This window comes from Ailuropoda melanoleuca, chromosome 3 (genome assembly GCF_002007445.2).
Source record: "Ailuropoda melanoleuca isolate Jingjing chromosome 3, ASM200744v2, whole genome shotgun sequence".
NCBI classification, from domain to species: Eukaryota; Metazoa; Chordata; class Mammalia; order Carnivora; family Ursidae; genus Ailuropoda; species Ailuropoda melanoleuca.
Window position 1 is genome coordinate 120,576,063 of NC_048220.1, and position 19,853 is coordinate 120,595,915.

The window sequence follows — 19,853 nt, forward strand, 5'->3', positions numbered from 1 at the left end:
CACGGCATTAGAGGAGGTTGGTTTGGAGAGTAGTTCGGCAAAGCACTTCAGGGAAATGCTCCCTGGCACATGGACAGTTCTGAGTGTCTAGCCCACAGTGACTCCCTGATGACTCCCGAGTCCCCAGGTCCTCACAGGATGCCGGCTGGCACAAACAGTTGGAGTTTTGTGAAGTACAGTATATGTTCAAGAAGGAAGTGAATCTACTAAATGTTGTGCAAACATTTTTTTAGAGAAACATCGAGAACAGAACAAATATAAAACATAATTTTGAAAATATTTAACCCAGTCAATTTCAAGGACTATAATTTTCCTTTAAAATAGGGCAGTTATTTTTGGGTTTTGTTCACTGATGTCCCATACCTAGAATAGTGCCTAGTATGTAACATATTTAATAAGTATTTGTTAGATGGAAGAACCTCCATTTCAGATTACATTTTAGCATCTTATTAGTCACGATAATTTCAATTATTTAGCTCTGAATTGATTTTGATCTAATGTATTTTTTAAAAGTTAGACCTGTGAAGGATTTAAAATATATATTGGTTTCATAGGGAAAGATTGACTTTTTGCACATTTAAGACAATCATTTTAGCTGTACATATCTTTAGCCATTTAGAATTCAGAAGCTAATGAATGTAATTCTTTCTCCATCACCCTAACAGGAAGGTACTGATTGAATATAGAATTTCCTAGTGTGTTCACTTCAACTTACAAATTTACTAGTTTAACTTTGTTCAAATTCCTATGACGGTCCACTAGGGGGAGTGCTTTCGCAGGTCGACCAGGACACATTAGTGACGACTAATTCATTTCATGTGTCACACACAGAAAAACAATCTTATTTTTAAGACCTTTAGTTTGCCTTTTTGAAGTTGATCTCATTTTCTTATTAAACTGTGCTTACTACAGGAATGGGTAATCTTTTTCTCCATTTTTAATGTTTTTCCCTGTTTGATGATGGTGTGCTTCCACCTGGAATTGATGAAATGAATCAAAATAAAAATAAAATAATTTTTTAAATTCTACTTTTCTAATAACAATAAATCTTGTAACACAGTCACTTTTATAAGAAGCCACAGAGTTTCTATGGTGTATCAAGTAGTCCTGGTAAGAATTTGTTACAGTTGCTGAAAAGGCAGCATGTGGCACTCTTAACAGTTTAGGCTGGGGAATTTTTTGGAACAATGTACTGCTTTCCCTTCCCTGTCTTCACACTGACTTCTCCTTGTTCCCTCCTGAAACAAAAGCTACTGGGTCCTGAGAAATCGGGGAAATTGTATATTTTCTTTCTTTTCCTGATTCTGCCATAGTTGGTATTTGCACACACAGGTCAGGTTACATGCACACCGGCGGCAGCTGGCAGCCCTAACGGGGATCTCCCACTCCAGGAGTGACAGCTAGTGCCCTGATCAGAAATGCCCTGGGCAACTGTTCCGGGTGCTTCTGCTGTCCATATTGCAGTCCCCACCAGAGATTTTGATAACTAGTGGAATAAATGTTTAAAGTAGGTTTTACTTTTGAAATGAGCAGCTTGTTGATCAATATAATAGATTACAGTAGTGGCTCTCGTTGGCAAAACTAGAGGTATTCAGGATGAGTAGTTCCCCGCGCTTGCATGGAAAGCACATAAGAATCTAGTGAGGCTTGTAGCCTGTATATTTAGGCTTGGTGTCTGAGGCTTGACCCCTAAAGGGTCTTGCTTCCTGCCATTTTGTCCAGGATTTCTGGTTGCTTGTTGCTGACTGGATTGGGACAGTCTCACCTCTGGAATACTGTCAAGTTTGCCTTAAGTGGGCCTTTCATGGAAACTGATGGGTGGGCTACCAAAACAGAGAAGTGGGACTTCACTGACCTAAAGGAACAGGTTGCATAAACTGTTTGCATGCTTGCTGATAAATGTTTATTAAAATCTGTATGTGGGACAGTTTGGGCTTGATTTTTTCCCCTTTTCTAATTTAGTACAGAGACTGTAGGAAAATAGCTAACTCTCGTCCACCTCAAAAATTTCAGGTCCTGTTAGCTAATTTAAAAAGAATCTGAAAGTTGTGAATGACCTTATTGACTCAGATCTGTTAGAAACATCAAGTGTTTGATCGGGGTGGATTGTCCAGATTGCTGGTTCCCACTGAATGAATTTCGAAAGTGGCTTAGCCCTCATCTACAGTTTTCCAAGAGAGAGTGCAAGTTTATATTCAGTTTTACTGAGCTAAATATTTCCAAGTGATTTCTTAAAACTTGGGGATTTCACAAAATACTAAAATTTTAAAACTTTCAGAACCAACACAAGTAGCAACTTACTATTTTCTCAGGTATGAGGATATTAAAACTACAGCCACCATTCATTATCACCACCATTTCATTAAACAATTTAACATCAAAATCTCACAACATGGACTACTAGCAACTTTACACTGACAATAAACACTGAAAATATTTAAGTATTTAAAACTAATTTCAAATGCAATAACAGGATCACACCGTAACATTTTATTTTGCAAGGTTACACTTTATGCCACTGGTTTATTGATATGGGTTTGTCATTCTGGAGATCTTAAAACATTGGGGTCTCCCAAAATATTAATTTTAAAAATTTTAGTGTCATGCAAAATGGAGTCCAAATGGCCACTTCTGTTTGGTACTTTTGTTTTTTATCACAGTCGTTGAAAACCCATTTTCATCTGGATATGTGAAAATGGAAGCAGCTCTTCTGAGGCTACGTTAGTCAATTCAGACTATTCTGGGTAAGAATAGCAGGCCCGTCTCCAGACAGGGCTAAAATTAGCAAGGACAGGCTGGGTGACCAGTTCACAAGCACTGCAGAAAAGGTCAGTGGGATACAGCTGCCTTCAGCCAGGGCTGCAACCTGAGACCTTGGTCCTGAGTGCCAAACTCAAAGCGCTCTGGGAGTGAGCTAAGGGAGAACACAGCTGCAGGAGGAAGACTACCAGTCTATAGACAAGCCATTGGATTAATTGGTATATATGTTCTTATGCCACAGCAGCACACTACTCACCACTATACCTTGCTTGGGTACTGGTTGATCATTAGCTATTATAGAATGAACAAAGGACTGAAATAAAAAAATAATTTTTTGAATGAAGAACCAAAATGTTCTTATAAGCACTGACTGAAATAGAGATGTTGTTAGAAGACACTTGGATCCCCAAAGACAGTCTTTGAGCTCCATTAAATCTGCCAACATAACTGAGAATCGATGAAAAGAAAAATAAAAGTTTCTTAGATTGTAAACTCACAGGAATGTGATTTTTCTCCCTGGGTACATGAAGAAGACAGTAAGGAATATAATTTGAGATTACCAATTTCTTTTCCTAGATACACATTTGTTCAGGGGGTAAGGATTTTTTTTGTTTTCGTTTTGTTTTGTTTTTTTTTTAAAAACAAACTTGGTGAACATTCCTTCCGTAAAACAAGGTTCTTTAATCCAGTTTGGGGTTGGGGGCAGCAGAGTGGGATGGAAAGTGTAACCCATGATTCAGGAAGTCAGCTTTATAATCACCAGGCTGACCTTGAACAAATCACTCTTTCTTGTCCCTAGTTTCTTCATTTATAATAAGAATCAAAAAGCCCTCTCTGACTCTTAACATGGCATGAGACCAGGGCAAATGTTTTCAGAAATCACAAGGCAGTTTTAGTGACCTGAAACAGGCTATGACTAAAGGTACTAACAAATAGTCTATTAAAATATTCACCAAAAACTACTTAGATATTGCAGAATCTTCTTTAAAAGCCAGAACTGGAAAAAAAGGAAATGTGAGTTATAAAAGGGAAATAAGAAAGGCATTAGAGTCCCAGGCACTAAGAGACTAAAAGCACCTGTTTAAAAAAAGATTTCTGACCCCCTCTCTGCCCCAAGTTATCCATCAGGAGCCTTTCTAATGGCCCCTGGGCATTTTACCTGTAATGCTGCTGTTCAGTAGACCTTTTTCCCTCTACAGTCCTTAGTTCTGCTTTCAATCTGCCATTGCTATCAGTGTTGATAAATACATCTTGTGATCCAGAATTTTTGTTATCAACAGGTTGGTTTTATTGTTGACTATCTTGTATAGAGGTTTTCTCTTTACTGATCACAGAAGACCTAAAGGAAAGGAGAAAACCATTTGTGCATTTTTCTTTGTTCCTGCCTTCTCATCCAGCTCCGAAGCACTGCTTTATTAGGATAGAAAGCTGGATTCTGTCTGAGGCAACTGACTATTTCACCATGTGCCCATACCCCTTAAATGTTGACTCTTCTAATAGGCCTCTAAAATGATTCTAGAGTCTTGGTTTTTCTTCCTAAAGAGCAGGGAGCTGTTCCTTTGATTCGGATGGTAGCCAAGGATGTCTTAGATACCTGGATTGCTTTTAATCACAGCTGAAAAAATTTACCTAACTTGGGGTCTTTTATATTGTTCATCATTTTCAGGTGATCTCTTCTCATGAACACACACATTTTAGAGCCCAGAGGCCCTGCTAAGTGCTACAAAGAGGATCTATCTTCCCCATTTCCAGCCATTAAAATTCCCATACTCTGATTTCCTAATACTGGAGAAGTTGGGCTGGAGTTAGAAGTAATCTGGTCCAAAAGAAATCTGGTCCAGAAACCTGGTTTCTATTAAGTGTTCTTCAGTCATCTCCTATTTAGACCTCAAGCCTGCAATGTGTGGTTTTCATTGCCCCTATTTGCCTGAAAAAAAGTATTTGTTCCATAGAAACATGAGCTACAAAATTTTATGAGACTTTCTTATATGCAAGTTCCACTGAAGACTGATTCATTCTCTGTCTACTACTGACTGCATAAAATACAGAAAGCTATCTGGCACTTTAACTTCCTTCTCAGTAAACTAAGAGATAATGTGATTTCAAATCTGAAGAAGAAACGGCGCAAATTAAGTCAATTGCCCAGGGTCTCATAAACTCAGAGGTGGGCAAAAATCTGAGGGACCTCTGCTGGTGACAGTAACTAGAAATCTGCCTGGGCCTTACCACCCTCCCGCCACAAGGTGGCAGGATTCCCCTTGCCTGAAATCTCCAGGTCACTGAAAGGACACTGACTTCCATCCACAGTGTATATATTATCTTCTTTGAGTTTAAGTAATTGTGTCAGACTGTCTGTTTCTAAGGGCTGATAAGCTCCAGCTCACTTTCAAGATGTTAACCAGCAAAATGTTTTCCACGCCAGCTTGGTGGTAGCTTTTCACCAACGATAGTTACCAATTCTCCTTTTGCTTCCTGCATCAGTGTTGTAACAAGAAGGTAATAAACTCAAAGCCCAGGCTTCAGCAAAAATAAAGGTTGCTGTTATTTGTTATATGAATGCTGTGGGGTGGGGCACCCTGATAACCACTTTACATACATTCTACTTTCACTGCAACACTAAGAGACGGGTGCTGTTCTCCTCTCCATTCTTGGATGAGAACGACCAGGATTACCTGCAGCTAGAAAGGGGTGGTCCCAGGGTCTGAACCCGGTCTTGTCTGTCGCCAGAGCTAGCTGTCAACCACCATGGATCATAAAGAAAAATTAGTTCATAGGGATGTACTGAAGTCACATTTCTGTCATCAGATAAAATAGTCCATTGGTGAGGTAGTGGTGTTCACAGACTTTATTATGTCCTGAAGTGGGGGCCAAATTTTCTACCAAACTACAAAAGCATTCTTGTACCCTCAGTTCAAGCATGTGCTACACCCCTTGCTTTAAAATAAAACCAAATCTTAGGTAATTTCTCTACTTTGGTTTTAAAGACTGTGTTTTATTTGCCAAAATTGAAGTCACTGACCATTTCAAAAAGAATTCAGCTATAAATGAATACAGTGATTTAAAAAAATTAATTTGGTTTCAATAGGCCAGTAGGGAAGTTTAGTATATTAAAAGTTCTGAGAAGTCCGGGAAATGAACATGTGTCACTGTTTACCCTAGGTTGTTTTTTCCTAAACTGATCTGCCCCAGGGCCTTTCTCCCTCTTCCTCGGTGTCAGTGCCACATCCCTTGCAATCAGCAACCTTGCAATACCCTCTAGGAAATGCTACTTGTATGGAAGCCATAAAGAACTTACCATTGCTTCAATACACTGTCCTCTGTCACGCCTCAGGGCCTTTGCATATACAGTTCCTTCTTCCTGGAATGGTTTCTCTTCTCCACCTGGATGAACTGTTACTCGCCCTTCAAGAAACAACTCAGATATAACCCTCTCAGTCTTTTTCCAACTTTCTTAGATTGTCTCTCCTTCCCACTCGCACTGCACTGAGATTTCTACTACAGGACTCACTCATTTTCATTAATTCCTCATGGTTGCCTCTCCTACTTGATTCTTGTCTCAAGGGTAATGCCCATGTTTTATTTATCTTTATCAGTGCCCGCATCTCTAACCGCACCTCGCGCTTAGCAGGTGCTCGCGAGATGTTTGTTGACGGAATGAATAAAGATGAGGACAGACTCAGAATGTTTAGGTGACCAAAGTTCCCGTAGCTATTTCATGGCAGTGTTGGGCGTCACACATGAGGTGCCTTCACTCAAAGTATCCTGCTCTTGTCGCTCTGCCTGAATAGCAAATTTGTGACAGTGTGGGTCAGCTATCTCCCCACCCGTACCCCACGACAACTAATAAATCAGCTCCACCAAACCACAGCCCTTTGCTCTGGAATGTCAAGCATGCCTCCAGGAAACCACGAACAGAGTGGGCCCATGAGATGAAAAATATTCACTCTCCTTGCCCTATTCCACATTATATCCTATCAATCCATTTTTGTGGACAAGGCAGAAGGCTGTAGACGGTAGAATTTCTCTCCTGTTTTGCTACAGACAAGGCACCCCGAACTATCTCTTTGTCACTTAGCAGCCTCTGTTCCTCTTCAGGGAGGCCCGAAGGTGAGGCTAAAGGCTCCCTTCCCCATCTGCCCCGATGCCTCCAGCTCTTCCTAGTATCCTCATTTGGGCAAGCTGCTGCCCCTTGGCATCAGGACCAAGAGCAGATTTGCCTCCCACCGATTCATACACCAAGGTTTGCCCAAATCCCCCCCTCCCCAGTTTTGTAGAGGCAGTGTTGGAATATTTACTGATAGACGACAGGAAAAGAATAGGAATGCAGCGCCCGGGAAACCAGCCGATGGGGCATAAAGGTCATCACGCAGGTCTTGCCAAGGCTGGTTTGGCTGACACAGCCCATGAGCTCTTCTCCGCCTTGCCGCACTTCCCTCTGTAGATAATCTCCCCAAATCCTACTTTCCTTGGCTTTCCCTCTCTAGCCCCTCAGCCCAGAAGAGGCTGTTCTGTTCTGTTCCCATGACCAAGAGGACAGCAGACCACTAATCGATCAGTGGGCGCTCCTTCTTTCCCCTCTTGTGAAGATAGAGATGGTTCTCCCTGCTGCTTCTGCCGGCTTCTACATTGTAAGCCCCCTCAAAAGTAATACCGGAATAGCTTTTTGGCATGTGGCTGTCCTAGAAACATTTAAAAATAACAAAAATGAAATTGATGCACGGTACTCTCATCCTTCCAATATGTCTGCATGATTAGCTGGAGTTGTTCCAGTAGCTAGGATTTACTGAGTATTTATTTATTGAGCTAGTATTTATTTACCATAAGCTAGACCCTGTGCTGAGCGCCTTACGTAAAAATCTCATTTGTTCTTCATTATGTTTCCCTATTATAGATACTATTCTAGTCCTCGTTAGAGCAAATTGAGGCTTAGGATAACCTGCCTAATGGCACATAGAAAATGGCAGAGCCTGGATTCCAACACTGGTCCGTCTGACTCTAACGTCCATGACCTTGACTATTACATTCTTCTAACCATTAGAACTGTCCAGTATTGGAAAGGGCCACTCTGACAGGTAACGAGTGAGTTCCTGATTTGGGGAGGTCTTTAATCAGTTACTGGATTACTGGAGTAATCTCAAAAACCTTCTCTACCAATACGGCTTGCTCTAACGACATGGGTGCTTCCCTGTTTGCCAGCATAATGGCTTCTTCTTAGTCCTCCTTCTCTTATCATCCTCCTCCTCATCACCTCTAATTAGCACATACTCTGTCAGGCCTCTTTCTGGGCAGTTTTACTTACAGTAACTTATTTAGTCACATCTTACAGATTTTTACAGATAAGGAAACTAAGAAGTAAAGTGACTCGTCCAAGGTCAGACAACTAATAAATAACAGAGCTGGGATTCTGACCTGGGCGTCTGACTGTAGTCCATTCTCTTAACACTACATTATGTTGTCTCTTAATATTGGACACACATGCTATACTCTTTAAAAATTTATCTTTTTTATTATCACAGGTATAATACATATTTTTGTAAAAAAAAAAAGTCAAATAACACAAATACATAATATAGAAGTTGAAAGTCCCCCATAATCCTATGTCCCAGAGATAATTACTGTTACTTTACTAACTACATATTTATATATATTTATGGGTTATACTCTATATAATACTCATTAATGTGTATTTTTCATGTTTTTACCCTCAATAATATATCTGCAGTATTTTTCTATAACTCTTCAAAGCTCCACTTCATGCTTCTGAATGACCATATTATATGATCATAAACATGGACCTCAGTATATTGACCATAAATGTACTGGTGTTGCTACTGGTGGACATTTGAGTTTTTTCTACTGTTTTGCTATCATGAAAGCAATCTGGGTTGCCTGGCTGGTTCAGTCGGTTAAGCCTCTGACTCTTGATTTTGGCTCAGGTCATGATCTCCGGTTCGTGAGATGGAGCCTCGCGTTGGGCTCCCTGCTCAGCACGGAGTCTGCTTGTCCCTCTCTCTCTGCTCATCCCTCCCTCCCCTGCACTCTAAATAAATAAATAAATAAATAAATAAATAAATAAATAAACAAAACAAAATCTTAAAAATAAAATCTACAAGGAAGACAGAAGGCCCTCCTTCCTACTACCCCCAAATAATGCAATAGTAATCACAATAATTAACAATTCACAGACGCTTCCTATGTGCCATATATAAGTAAAGCACTTAAAATAGACTGCTCTTATTATTCACATTTTCAAGATTAGTTTTTAATTTTTTTTAAGTAAACTCCACACCCAACATGGGGCTCAAACTCACAACCCACAGATCAAGAGGCATATGCCCTACCAACTGAGCCAGCCAGGGGCCCCTTCATATTTTTTTTCAGATGAAGAAAGGGAGACACAGGAAGTCTCACTGCAAATGGGAAAGCTCAAATTTGAGCCCTGCTTTGATTCCAAATCACACTGCATATATTATCTCTAAAATAATCTCTCCCAAGCCCTTTCATTTCACATTTACATATTCCATGGGTTTCTTATCCATTCCCTTCACTTCAGAATCTATCTCCTTGAGCTCCTGGACCATTCAGCCTACTAGACATTGTCAAGTGGATGCATTGTGGGTACCTCAAAGTTAACACATCCAAAATAGAAATCATCATCTTCCTCAGACCCTCTAGACATCCTCCAGGATAATCTTCACTGTCAACACTATTTTAGTAGCATTGCCATTCACCCAATTGTCCAAGCTAGGAACTTCAAAGCCTCCTGTGACTCCTGCCTGCATTACACCTCACATCTAACTGGTGCTAACGTCTTGTTAGAGCAGATCACAAATTGTTTCTCAACCCATCCTCTCCACCTTCCTCCTACTATGGCTTTAGATAATTAAGACTCCCAACACCTCCTCCTTGGATTGTTGTATCTGCCTCCTATCTGATCTCCTGACTTCTAAAATCTCCCTTGGTCCCATCCGTCCTTCCATTGCTGTCAGAGTTAATGCTGGAAAGCCAATAATTGATCATGTCATATCTTGCTTAAATCCTTCTGAGTAGTAAATAAGTTCTAAACTCCTTAGCATGGCACACAAAACATCACATAATCTGACCCTAGTTTATCTTTCCACACTCATCTCCAGCATGTTCTTACTCATGGACCTTAAACTACAACCACCCTCGGTCACTTGTGTTTCCTCAGAAATAGCAAATATCTCCGTGCCACTGTGCTGCTGCTCGCGCTACCTGAAATGCCCTCCTCTGGCTTTTGTGCTACCTGCTGATAGTTTACTTTTCTTTGAAGACCCAGCAACCGGCCCCCAGTGTATACACAGTCTTCACCCATATGTCTAATCTCCCAATTTATTACTTGTCCTCTTTGTTTACATTTCTATTAATGCTTTACTAGAGACTAGTCATCTGGTCATGTGTGTCTATTTTTCTGAAAGGACTCTATCTTAAATATATTGTATTTTTAGTGCCTAGAAGGAGCTTGATATGTAAATAATTAAAATTGAAGTACATTTGTGATTTAGCTAAAAGTTTACTCCCAAATCTGAGATGTTCTGTGCCTTTTCAATACATTAAAATCTTTACATGAGGATTGCAACTATCATTTAACCTTAGAATTAACTCCTATTTCAAGGGGCCATTTCTGCTTTCACTTCTTTGCAGAGGCTTTAAAAGCCAAGGATTTGGGCTCCTGGCAATGAATGTCCAGGGAACGTTGTCACTGGGTTTCCAGAGGAGGTGGGGTAGAAAGCACGAGAGCACATTGGAAAACTAGCAGAGTTCCAGGACATCTGGGATTGATTCTTCCAGCGAGATGCTCAAGCAAAGAGAACAATTTTTGTACTGGGTTTTATTGGGTTTTTTTTGTTTTGTTTTGTTTTTTTGACATCTGGGCTTTGGCAGCTCCTCCTATGGCTTTGCTCAGCAGTTCTTGAGGAATGAGATATGGGCCTGTTTCGGTGGAAGAAAAACCTCTACTGACTCAACTTCTCCCACAGCAGAGTCCTTCAAAAGACTCTTCCTCTTACATGGATCTTCTTGGCAGCTCGCGGTCTCACTGTCATTTACAGAGAGAACCAGTCTCCATGCACTAAAGCAATTCTACTACCTGGGGTCTGAGTTAGGTTAGACCAACCTCTCCTAATTTCTCCTTCTCCTGTGATTCTTTTCGAACCACGGACAAGGAACAAGGAACAGTGAGAGACTGGAGGAAAACCTCAGGCTACTGAGGAAGCAGTTTCACTCCAGCTAATCTGAAGCTTCTCTTGTTAAATACAAGCTGAGGAGAACTTTAGCTCCAGTTTTGAGGGAGGGGGGGAGGAAAGGCTGTTTTGCAAACACTGACTGAGTGCATACTCGGCCAGCCACCGTCCTATGCATGTCCCATACATTATTTTATTTTAAACTCACAACAACTTTACGTGGTATACTATTATCTGTATTTTAATGATGGAGAAACCAAGGTTCAAGGAGGTTAAATGATTTTCCCCAGGCCACATACTTCGTAAGTGGCAGAGGCAGGTTAAGCTGACAGGGATGAATCCGTATGTATATTCTTTACTCATTACTTGTAAAATAAAATAATAATAGTTGCATGATATACAAAAGCTTCTCATTTAAACCTTCAGACCTATGACCTCCAGCATCTCAGAAAGATCATCATTATCATTACTATTACTATTATCATTATCATTATTATTATTATTATTATTCCAACATCCACTGAGCATTAAGGACCTGTCAGGACTTGATCTAAGTATGCTGTGTTATATATAATCCTATTCTCACAAAAGCCATCTTTTGAGCAAGGGACTATTATTTCCTTAATAAATAAATAGAGGCCGAGAAAGGCTGAATCACTTCACTGAGGTCAGAGAGCCGAGGTTGGAGGCTGAGTTTGAAATCCAGGCTCCCTTCAGAGTGTAAGCTGCATTGCCCACAAAGAGCACCTCTGGAGACCTACCTGCTAACCAGGTGTCTCCATATGCATTCTCAGATTCATCAAAGTCAGAATCCCTATTCCATAGTAAAAAGGAGTGTATTTTTGAAATATGATAGATGTGGGTTCAAATCTTACTTCACTTACCAGCTAGGTGATTCTGACCCTCAGTTTCAACACCTGAACATGGGAGATAAAAACATCTACCTAATAGGATTATTTGTGGGTTAGAAAGAGTATATGTAGTTTACAATGCTAGGGAATTGGAAGGAGTTCTATATTATACCTATTATTTTGTTATGGGGGCACCTGGGTGGCTCAGTCGGTTAAGCATCTGACTCGACTTCAGCTCAGGTCATGATCTCAGGGTTGTGAGATCAAGCCCCAAGGTGCAGAGGCTGCTTGAGACTCTCTCTCCCTCTGGCCCTTTCCCCTCCTAAAAAAATACATATATATATATATAGCATATATATATTATTATACATATTATATATAACTATATATNATATGCCAAAGACAAAGAAGGAGGCAAGTCTGCACGAAACACTCTTTTAATACTAACTTTGGAGATAATTAAATCCCCCCCCCAAAAGAAACCTTGCCTTATATTGAAGGACCTGGATTTTGTATATTCAGCAAGAAGAAACAAGTTTAATGTATTCATTTACTTTGTATAAGTCTATGTTGGATCTGTTGCAAGTTGTCAGCTGAGACGCCATCTTGCAGGATTTGGTTCCAATGCTCAGCATTGAAAGAGATACTATGAATACTAAGTATTATTGCAGCAGACTCCCATAACATCGGTTTCTGAGGCACTACTGGAAATTGACTGGTTACCTCCAAAGGATGTGGCCAAATCCATAGTACAGGTTGGCATTCTGCCTTACTAGCAAGAACAACAGAGGTGCTAACCCCTAGCTGAATGAATCTGGGAGAGGCCACACTATCCACAGACCCACACGGATGACCTGTTGATGATCAGAGTCAGAACTCACCTCTGCAACAGGGTAAGGAGGTCTCTTGTGTCTCTGCTCTTACTGTGCTCACTTCCATAGAAAAGGATTTGAATCATCAGACACTGTAGGTACGTTGAGAAACACAGCAGGTTAAAGAGAATCCGATGGCAAGCACCTTCATAATAAACCAAACTCAGGAGAGCACCAGTGGAACAGAGGTATCACGAGCTTACATTTCAAATGTCTGCACCACATCTCCTCCTGGTTCCCACCATAGAGGACAAGGAGCCTGAGTTGAAGGCTCTGCATACTCCCAGGCTCTATGTGCATCATTCCACCTCAGTGTACCTACCACTGCCCTGTGTGGCTACGGGTCACCAAAGTAACAGGGCCAAAACAGGGCTGCCGGAGTGGTTTCCATGTGGATTTTCCAAATAGCTATCATCAAATGGATGGACATCAATGAAATCTGTGTACGGGTCCTAAATTTGCATTGCATTCTCAGGCTGTATCACTTTACTCTTGGGCAGTTTTCCATGTAAAATTTTATTACTGACCTCTCTTTCCAATCAAGATGGGATAATAGGGATCAGATTTACCCTTGCACTTGAAACAGCCAAAAAGAGAAAGAGTAAACAAAATATATGAAACTATCTTCAAGACGCTGAACATCAGCAAACAAAGAACAGTGGTCCCTGAGAGAGCGCAATAAGTGAGATAAATGCCATGACTGCCCCCAGATTATTGCTTTGAGAGCATTTCCAGGCCATGATGCAGGGAAAGGAACTAAGTGAAACTTAGCAGACGCCTTGAATTGAGGATAAGGAGATGAGAGTCCCAGGGGACTCTCAGAGCAGAGTAAAAGAGAAGAGACAGCTGCACAGAAAAAGATCCAGGAATATCTGTAGTGGGTTCCCCCTGCATATTCAGCAGAGTACTGATTAGCACATCTATGTGAGAAAACTGCCCAAAGGTGGGGAAGGAATCACCTGAAGGGGCTGGAGGGAAAGGGCCTGGTGCTTATACAGGGNTATCATATATAACTATATATTTATATATATATAACTATATATAACTGAATATATAACTATATACTTTCTGAAAGTTCATTTCTGAACTTTGTATATTTATATATCATATATAACTATATATTTATATATATATAACTATATATAACTGAATATATAACTATATACTTTCTGAAAGTTCATTTCTGAACTTTGTATATTTATATATCATATATAACTATATATTTATATATATATAACTATATATAACTGAATATATAACTATATACTTTCTGAAAGTTCATTTCTGAACTTTGTATATTTATATATCATATATAACTATATATTTATATATATATAACTATATATAACTGAATATATAACTATATACTTTCTGAAAGTTCATTTCTGAACTTTGTATATTTATATATCATATATAACTATATATTTATATATATATAACTATATATAACTGAATATATAACTATATACTTTCTGAAAGTTCATTTCTGAACTTTGTATATTTATATATCATATATAACTATATATTTATATATATATAACTATATATAACTGAATATATAACTATATATTTTCTGAAAGTTCATTTCTGAAATGAACTGTATACACACACACACACACACACACACACACACACACACACACATAACTATCTATATATAGTTATGGCTCTTTGACCAGGAAAATATACTTTCATACCCACTAGCAGGTAGGGGGCAAAGTTCCCCATACACCGTCCTCACATGGACATTACTAGAGAGGCTAGAGAACCCTCTTCTGGATACTGACAAATCAGGACACAGTCTTCTGTTGGGCCTAGTGGAGGTGTGGCTCTGACTCAGGTGGGTGGGACAGGATGGGCTGAATGTGTTCTCTCTGCTCATCTTGTCCCTCACCTGTCCAGCCTGGTGAGAAACGTACCCATTGTGAGCCACCTCCAGTGAACTACAGTCAGGGTCCTGAATCTCACTCCGTAACAATGCCCCTCCTAATCAGAGGCTCTAAGGGAAAAGCACATGGCCTTTAGAGTCCCACTTGCTTAGGCCCAAACCTCTAAGACTAAGTGAATATAGGCAAGTCCCTTCGCAGAACATTGGGCTCCCTTCCATCAAATGAGAGCTATCATATGAGCATTTGTGAGGATTAAGTACTTCATGACTAGGATCTAGCTCACTTATAGGCACTTAGTATACACCCAACAAATTTTAATTCTCTTCTTTCTTTGAAGAGAATAGTTCAAGGTCAACATCATTCTAATATGAACAAAAAGCAATGATATGCCAAAGACAAAGAAGGAGGCAAGTCTGCACGAAACACTCTTTTAATACTAACTTTGGAGATAATTAAATCCCCCCCCCAAAAGAAACCTTGCCTTATATTGAAGGACCTGGATTTTGTATATTCAGCAAGAAGAAACAAGTTTAATGTATTCATTTACTTTGTATAAGTCTATGTTGGATCTGTTGCAAGTTGTCAGCTGAGACGCCATCTTGCAGGATTTGGTTCCAATGCTCAGCATTGAAAGAGATACTATGAATACTAAGTATTATTGCAGCAGACTCCCATAACATCGGTTTCTGAGGCACTACTGGAAATTGACTGGTTACCTCCAAAGGATGTGGCCAAATCCATAGTACAGGTTGGCATTCTGCCTTACTAGCAAGAACAACAGAGGTGCTAACCCCTAGCTGAATGAATCTGGGAGAGGCCACACTATCCACAGACCCACACGGATGACCTGTTGATGATCAGAGTCAGAACTCACCTCTGCAACAGGGTAAGGAGGTCTCTTGTGTCTCTGCTCTTACTGTGCTCACTTCCATAGAAAAGGATTTGAATCATCAGACACTGTAGGTACGTTGAGAAACACAGCAGGTTAAAGAGAATCCGATGGCAAGCACCTTCATAATAAACCAAACTCAGGAGAGCACCAGTGGAACAGAGGTATCACGAGCTTACATTTCAAATGTCTGCACCACATCTCCTCCTGGTTCCCACCATAGAGGACAAGGAGCTTGAGTTGAAGGCTCTGCATACTCCCAGGCTCTATGTGCATCATTCCACCTCAGTGTACCTACCACTGCCCTGTGTGGCTACGGGTCACCAAAGTAACAGGGCCAAAACAGGGCTGCCGGAGTGGTTTCCATGTGGATTTTCCAAATAGCTATCACCAAATGGATGGACATCAATGAAATCTGTGTACGGGTCCTAAATTTGCATTGCATTCTCAGGCTGTATCACTTTACTCTTGGGCAGTTTTCCATGTAAAATTTTATTACTGACCTCTCTTTCCAATCAAGATGGGATAATAGGGATCAGATTTACCCTTGCACTTGAAACAGCCAAAAAGAGAAAGAGTAAACAAAATATATGAAACTATCTTCAAGACGCTGAACATCAGCAAACAAAGAACAGTGGTCCCTGAGAGAGCGCAATAAGTGAGATAAATGCTATGACTGCCCCCAGATTATTGCTTTGAGAGCATTTCCAGGCCATGATGCAGGGAAAGGAACTAAGTGAAACTTAGCAGACGCCTTGAATTGAGGATAAGGAGATGAGAGTCCCAGGGGACTCTCAGAGCAGAGTAAAAGAGAAGAGACAGCTGCACAGAAAAAGATCCAGGAATATCTGTAGTGGGTTCCCCCTGCATATTCAGCAGAGTACTGATTAGCACATCTATGTGAGAAAACTGCCCAAAGGTGGGGAAGGAATCAACTGAAGGGGCTGGAGGGAAAGGGCCTGGTGCTTATACAGGACTAGGTATAGTGCTTATTCCAACCAGCCAATCTGGAAAGCCTCATTTTTCATGGACCTTTGGGTGGTGAACTCAGAAGGCTTTTGCCTCTATAATGGGGAATTAGCCCTTGACTAAATGCTGCTCTAGTTTCATCTACTGACTCTTAAAAAGCAAGACCTAAAAGGACAAAACTATAAATTAACTGACTTCCAGAAAAAATTCGAAAATACTTATAGGAATACAAAAATATCCAGCACCCAATAAGGTAAAATATACAATGCCTGGCATCCAAACAAAGATAGCAAGGCATGTAAAGAAGCAGGAAACTGTGATCCATATGAGAAAAATCAATCAAAATCAATCCCAAACTGATACAGATGTTAGAATTAGCAGAGAAGTATATTAAAACTGTTATTGTAACTTTAAGCACGTATTAAAAAAAATTAAGTGGGGACATGAAAAACATTTTTTTTAAAAGACCCAAATCAAACTTCTGGAGATGAAAATGTCTGAAAGGAACAATACACTGGATGGGATTAAAGAGTTCAACATTGAAGAAAAAAAATCAGTGATCGTGAAGGCACAGGAATAGGAACTATCCATAAAAAAATAATGGATTATAGCAGTAGGTACAGAAAAATTATTTTTATAATACCCAATACCCAATTTTATAAAATCCGACATCTATTCCTGATTTAAAAACAACAATGATTCTTTAGCAAAACAGGAGTAGAAGGGAATTTCCTCACCCTAAGAAAGTATCTAGAAAAAAATCTACAGCTAACTCAAACCTAACTGATGAAAGATTAAATTATTTTCCCCTGAAAACAGGAATTAGACAAGGTTGCCCGTTCTCACCACTCCTACTGAACATTGTACTTGATGTTCTAGCCAATGTGATAAGAAATAAAAGGCATCCAGATCAGAATGAAAGATGTAAAACTTTATTTGCAGATGACATGATCATCTATGTAGAAAACTGATGAATCTATAAACAGCTACTGAACAAGTGAGATTAGTAAAGTTATGGGATGCGAAACTATTATGTTAAAAAATCCCTGTATTTCTATATACTAGCATCAACAATCAGAAATTGAAATTCATGTAGAATACATTTAAAATAGCATCAAAATATGGAATCAGTATGAATAAAACTAAGAAAAGATGCACAAGATATGTACATTGAAAACTATAAAAAATATTATTGGGAGAAATTAAAGGTCATCTACACAAATGTTAGGAAAACCATATGTTCATGGGTAAGAAGCTCAAGAGTGTTAAGATGTTAATTCTCCCCAAGCTGATCTATACATTCAATGTAATCTCAGTCTAAATCCCAGCACATGTTTGTGGAGAAATTGATATAGTGATTCTAAAATTCCTGTGGAAACGCAAAGATACTAGAATACTCAGAACACTGAAAAAGAAGAACAAAGTTTAAGAATTAACACTCCCTGATTTTAAGACCTGTTTTAAAGCTACAATAATCAAGACAGCATGATATTGGCATCAAGATAGGAAAACAGAGGGTGCCTGTCTGTCTCAGTTGGTAGGACTCTTAATCTCAGGGTCATGAGTTCAAGCCCCACGTTGGGTGTGGAGCCTACTTTTAAAAAAAGAGAAAGGGGCGCCTGGGTGGCACAGCGGTTTGGTTAAGCGTCTGCCTTTGGCTCAGGTCGTGATCCCAGCGTTATGAGATCAAGCCCCACATCAGGCTCCTCCACTATGAGCCTGCTTCTTCCTCTCCCACTCCCCCTGCTTGTGTTCCCTCTCTCACTGGCTGTCTCTATCTCCGTCAAATAAATAAATAAAATCTTTAAAAAAAAATAAAAAAATNTGTGTTCCCTCTCTCACTGGCTGTCTCTATCTCCGTCAAATAAATAAATAAAATCTTTAAAAAAAAATAAAAAAAATAAAAAAAGAGAAAAACAGATCAGTGGAATAGAAAAGAATCCATAAATAAATCTACATCCACACACACATAAACTGATTTTTGACAAAGGTGCAAGGATAATTCAGTAGAGAAAGGAATGTCTTTTCAATAAAAATGATGCTAGAACAACCAGATATCCATAAGCAAAATTAATTAATTAATTAAACTGAGATCTAGTCCTAGTACCATATAGGAAAACTGACTCAAGTGGATCATAGACCTAAACGTTAAACCCAAAACTACAAAAAATTCTAGAAGAAAACACAGGAGAGAAATCTTTGTGACTTTGGTTAGGCAAAGATTTCTTAGATAAAACATCAAAAGCACAATCTATAAGAGAACAAATTGATAAACTGAACTTGATTAAATTTTAAAACTTCTGCTCTTCAAAAGACATTTGTTAAGAAAATAAAAAGGCAAACTGCCGATAGAGAGAAAATATTTCCAAATCATATATCTGTTAAAAACGTGCATCTAGAATATGTAAGAACTTTCCATTTTTTTTCGTTTATAGCATCATTTATGGCATGAACTAGGAGCGTGTTTATACAAACACATGACAACTGTACATCGGCAACTTTACAATTATATTAAAGGAGTCATATACAGGTCTACAGGCACCGTACACACCATGGTTAGGATATATGAAGATCTTTTAAAAAAATCATAAANAAGATCTTTTAAAAAAGTCATAAAAAAGCAAACAACTAATGAAAAATGAGCCAAAGATTTGGATCAGCACTTCACCCAAGAAGATAAAATGAGAACTAAGTACAAAGAAAGATGCTCAAGAGAAACACAAATTAAAACCACAATGAGGGGCGCCTGGGTGGCTCAGCAGTTTGAGCGTCCGACTTGTGATTTGGGTTCAGGTTATGATCTCATGGGTTGTGAGACTGAGCCCCGTCCTGGCTCCACACCCAGAGGGGAGTCTGCTTGGAATTCTCTCTTTCTCTGTCTCTGCCCCTCCCCCTGCTCGTGATCTCACTCTCTCTCTCTCTCTCTCTGAAAGAAAGAGAGAGAGAGAAAGAAAGAAAGAAAGAAAGAGAAAAAAAGAAAGAAAGAAAGAAAANCTTGGAATTCTCTCTTTCTCTGTCTCTGCCCCTCCCCCTGCTCGTGATCTCACTCTCTCTCTCTCTCTCTCTCTGAAAGAAAGAGAGAGAGAGAAAGAAAGAAAGAAAGAAAGAAAGAAAGAAAGAAAGAAAGAGAAAAAAAGAAAGAAAGAAAGAAAAAAGAAAGGAAAGCAAGGGCAAAAATAGCATCAGTACATCAAGCCTGGGAATCTCAGGAAACCCAGAGCCTGTTCTCCTCATTTGATACGGTGCTAGGCTTAACAACCACAACACCACAGAGCAGAGTCTGCTGGAGTAAGAGAGTAAACTCATTCCCCTGAGAAAATCACTTAGAATTTCTCTAGTCAGCAACACAACCACCCTGTCTAACCAGTTACCAAGAACACTGTTCCCATGTGGCAGGAACTTTAATGTAAATTATCTAA

General features: G+C 39.5%; 1 protein-coding gene and 1 long non-coding RNA gene across 5 annotated transcripts in view; both read right to left on the bottom strand.

Annotated features, from left to right (window-relative positions):
* Positions 1-947: 947 nt before the first annotated feature.
* On the bottom strand, positions 948-12,801 carry LOC109489665. Of its 2 annotated transcripts, XR_002142724.2 has the most exons (4): positions 12,697-12,801; positions 6,056-6,162; positions 3,920-4,099; positions 948-975 (listed from the first exon to the last, which is right to left on the bottom strand). It is a non-coding gene; the product is annotated as an uncharacterized LOC109489665 (long non-coding RNA). The 2 variants fall into 2 exon arrangements; XR_004624335.1 differs by lacking the exon at positions 948-975 and having other exon boundaries at positions 3,292-4,099.
* Positions 12,802-15,385: 2,584 nt separating this feature from the next.
* TTC23L (tetratricopeptide repeat domain 23 like) overlaps positions 15,386-19,853 on the bottom strand; it is a 58,229-nt gene continuing 53,761 nt past the window's right edge. For 2 of the 3 annotated variants that reach the window (XM_034657024.1, XM_034657025.1), the window contains exon 11: positions 15,386-15,533. In XM_034657024.1, the coding sequence (XP_034512915.1) occupies positions 15,447-15,533 (87 nt within the window). In that variant the 3' untranslated portion in view covers positions 15,386-15,446. The remainder of the gene's footprint in view (positions 15,534-19,853) is intronic. The other variant, XM_034657026.1, reaches the window with a different exon arrangement.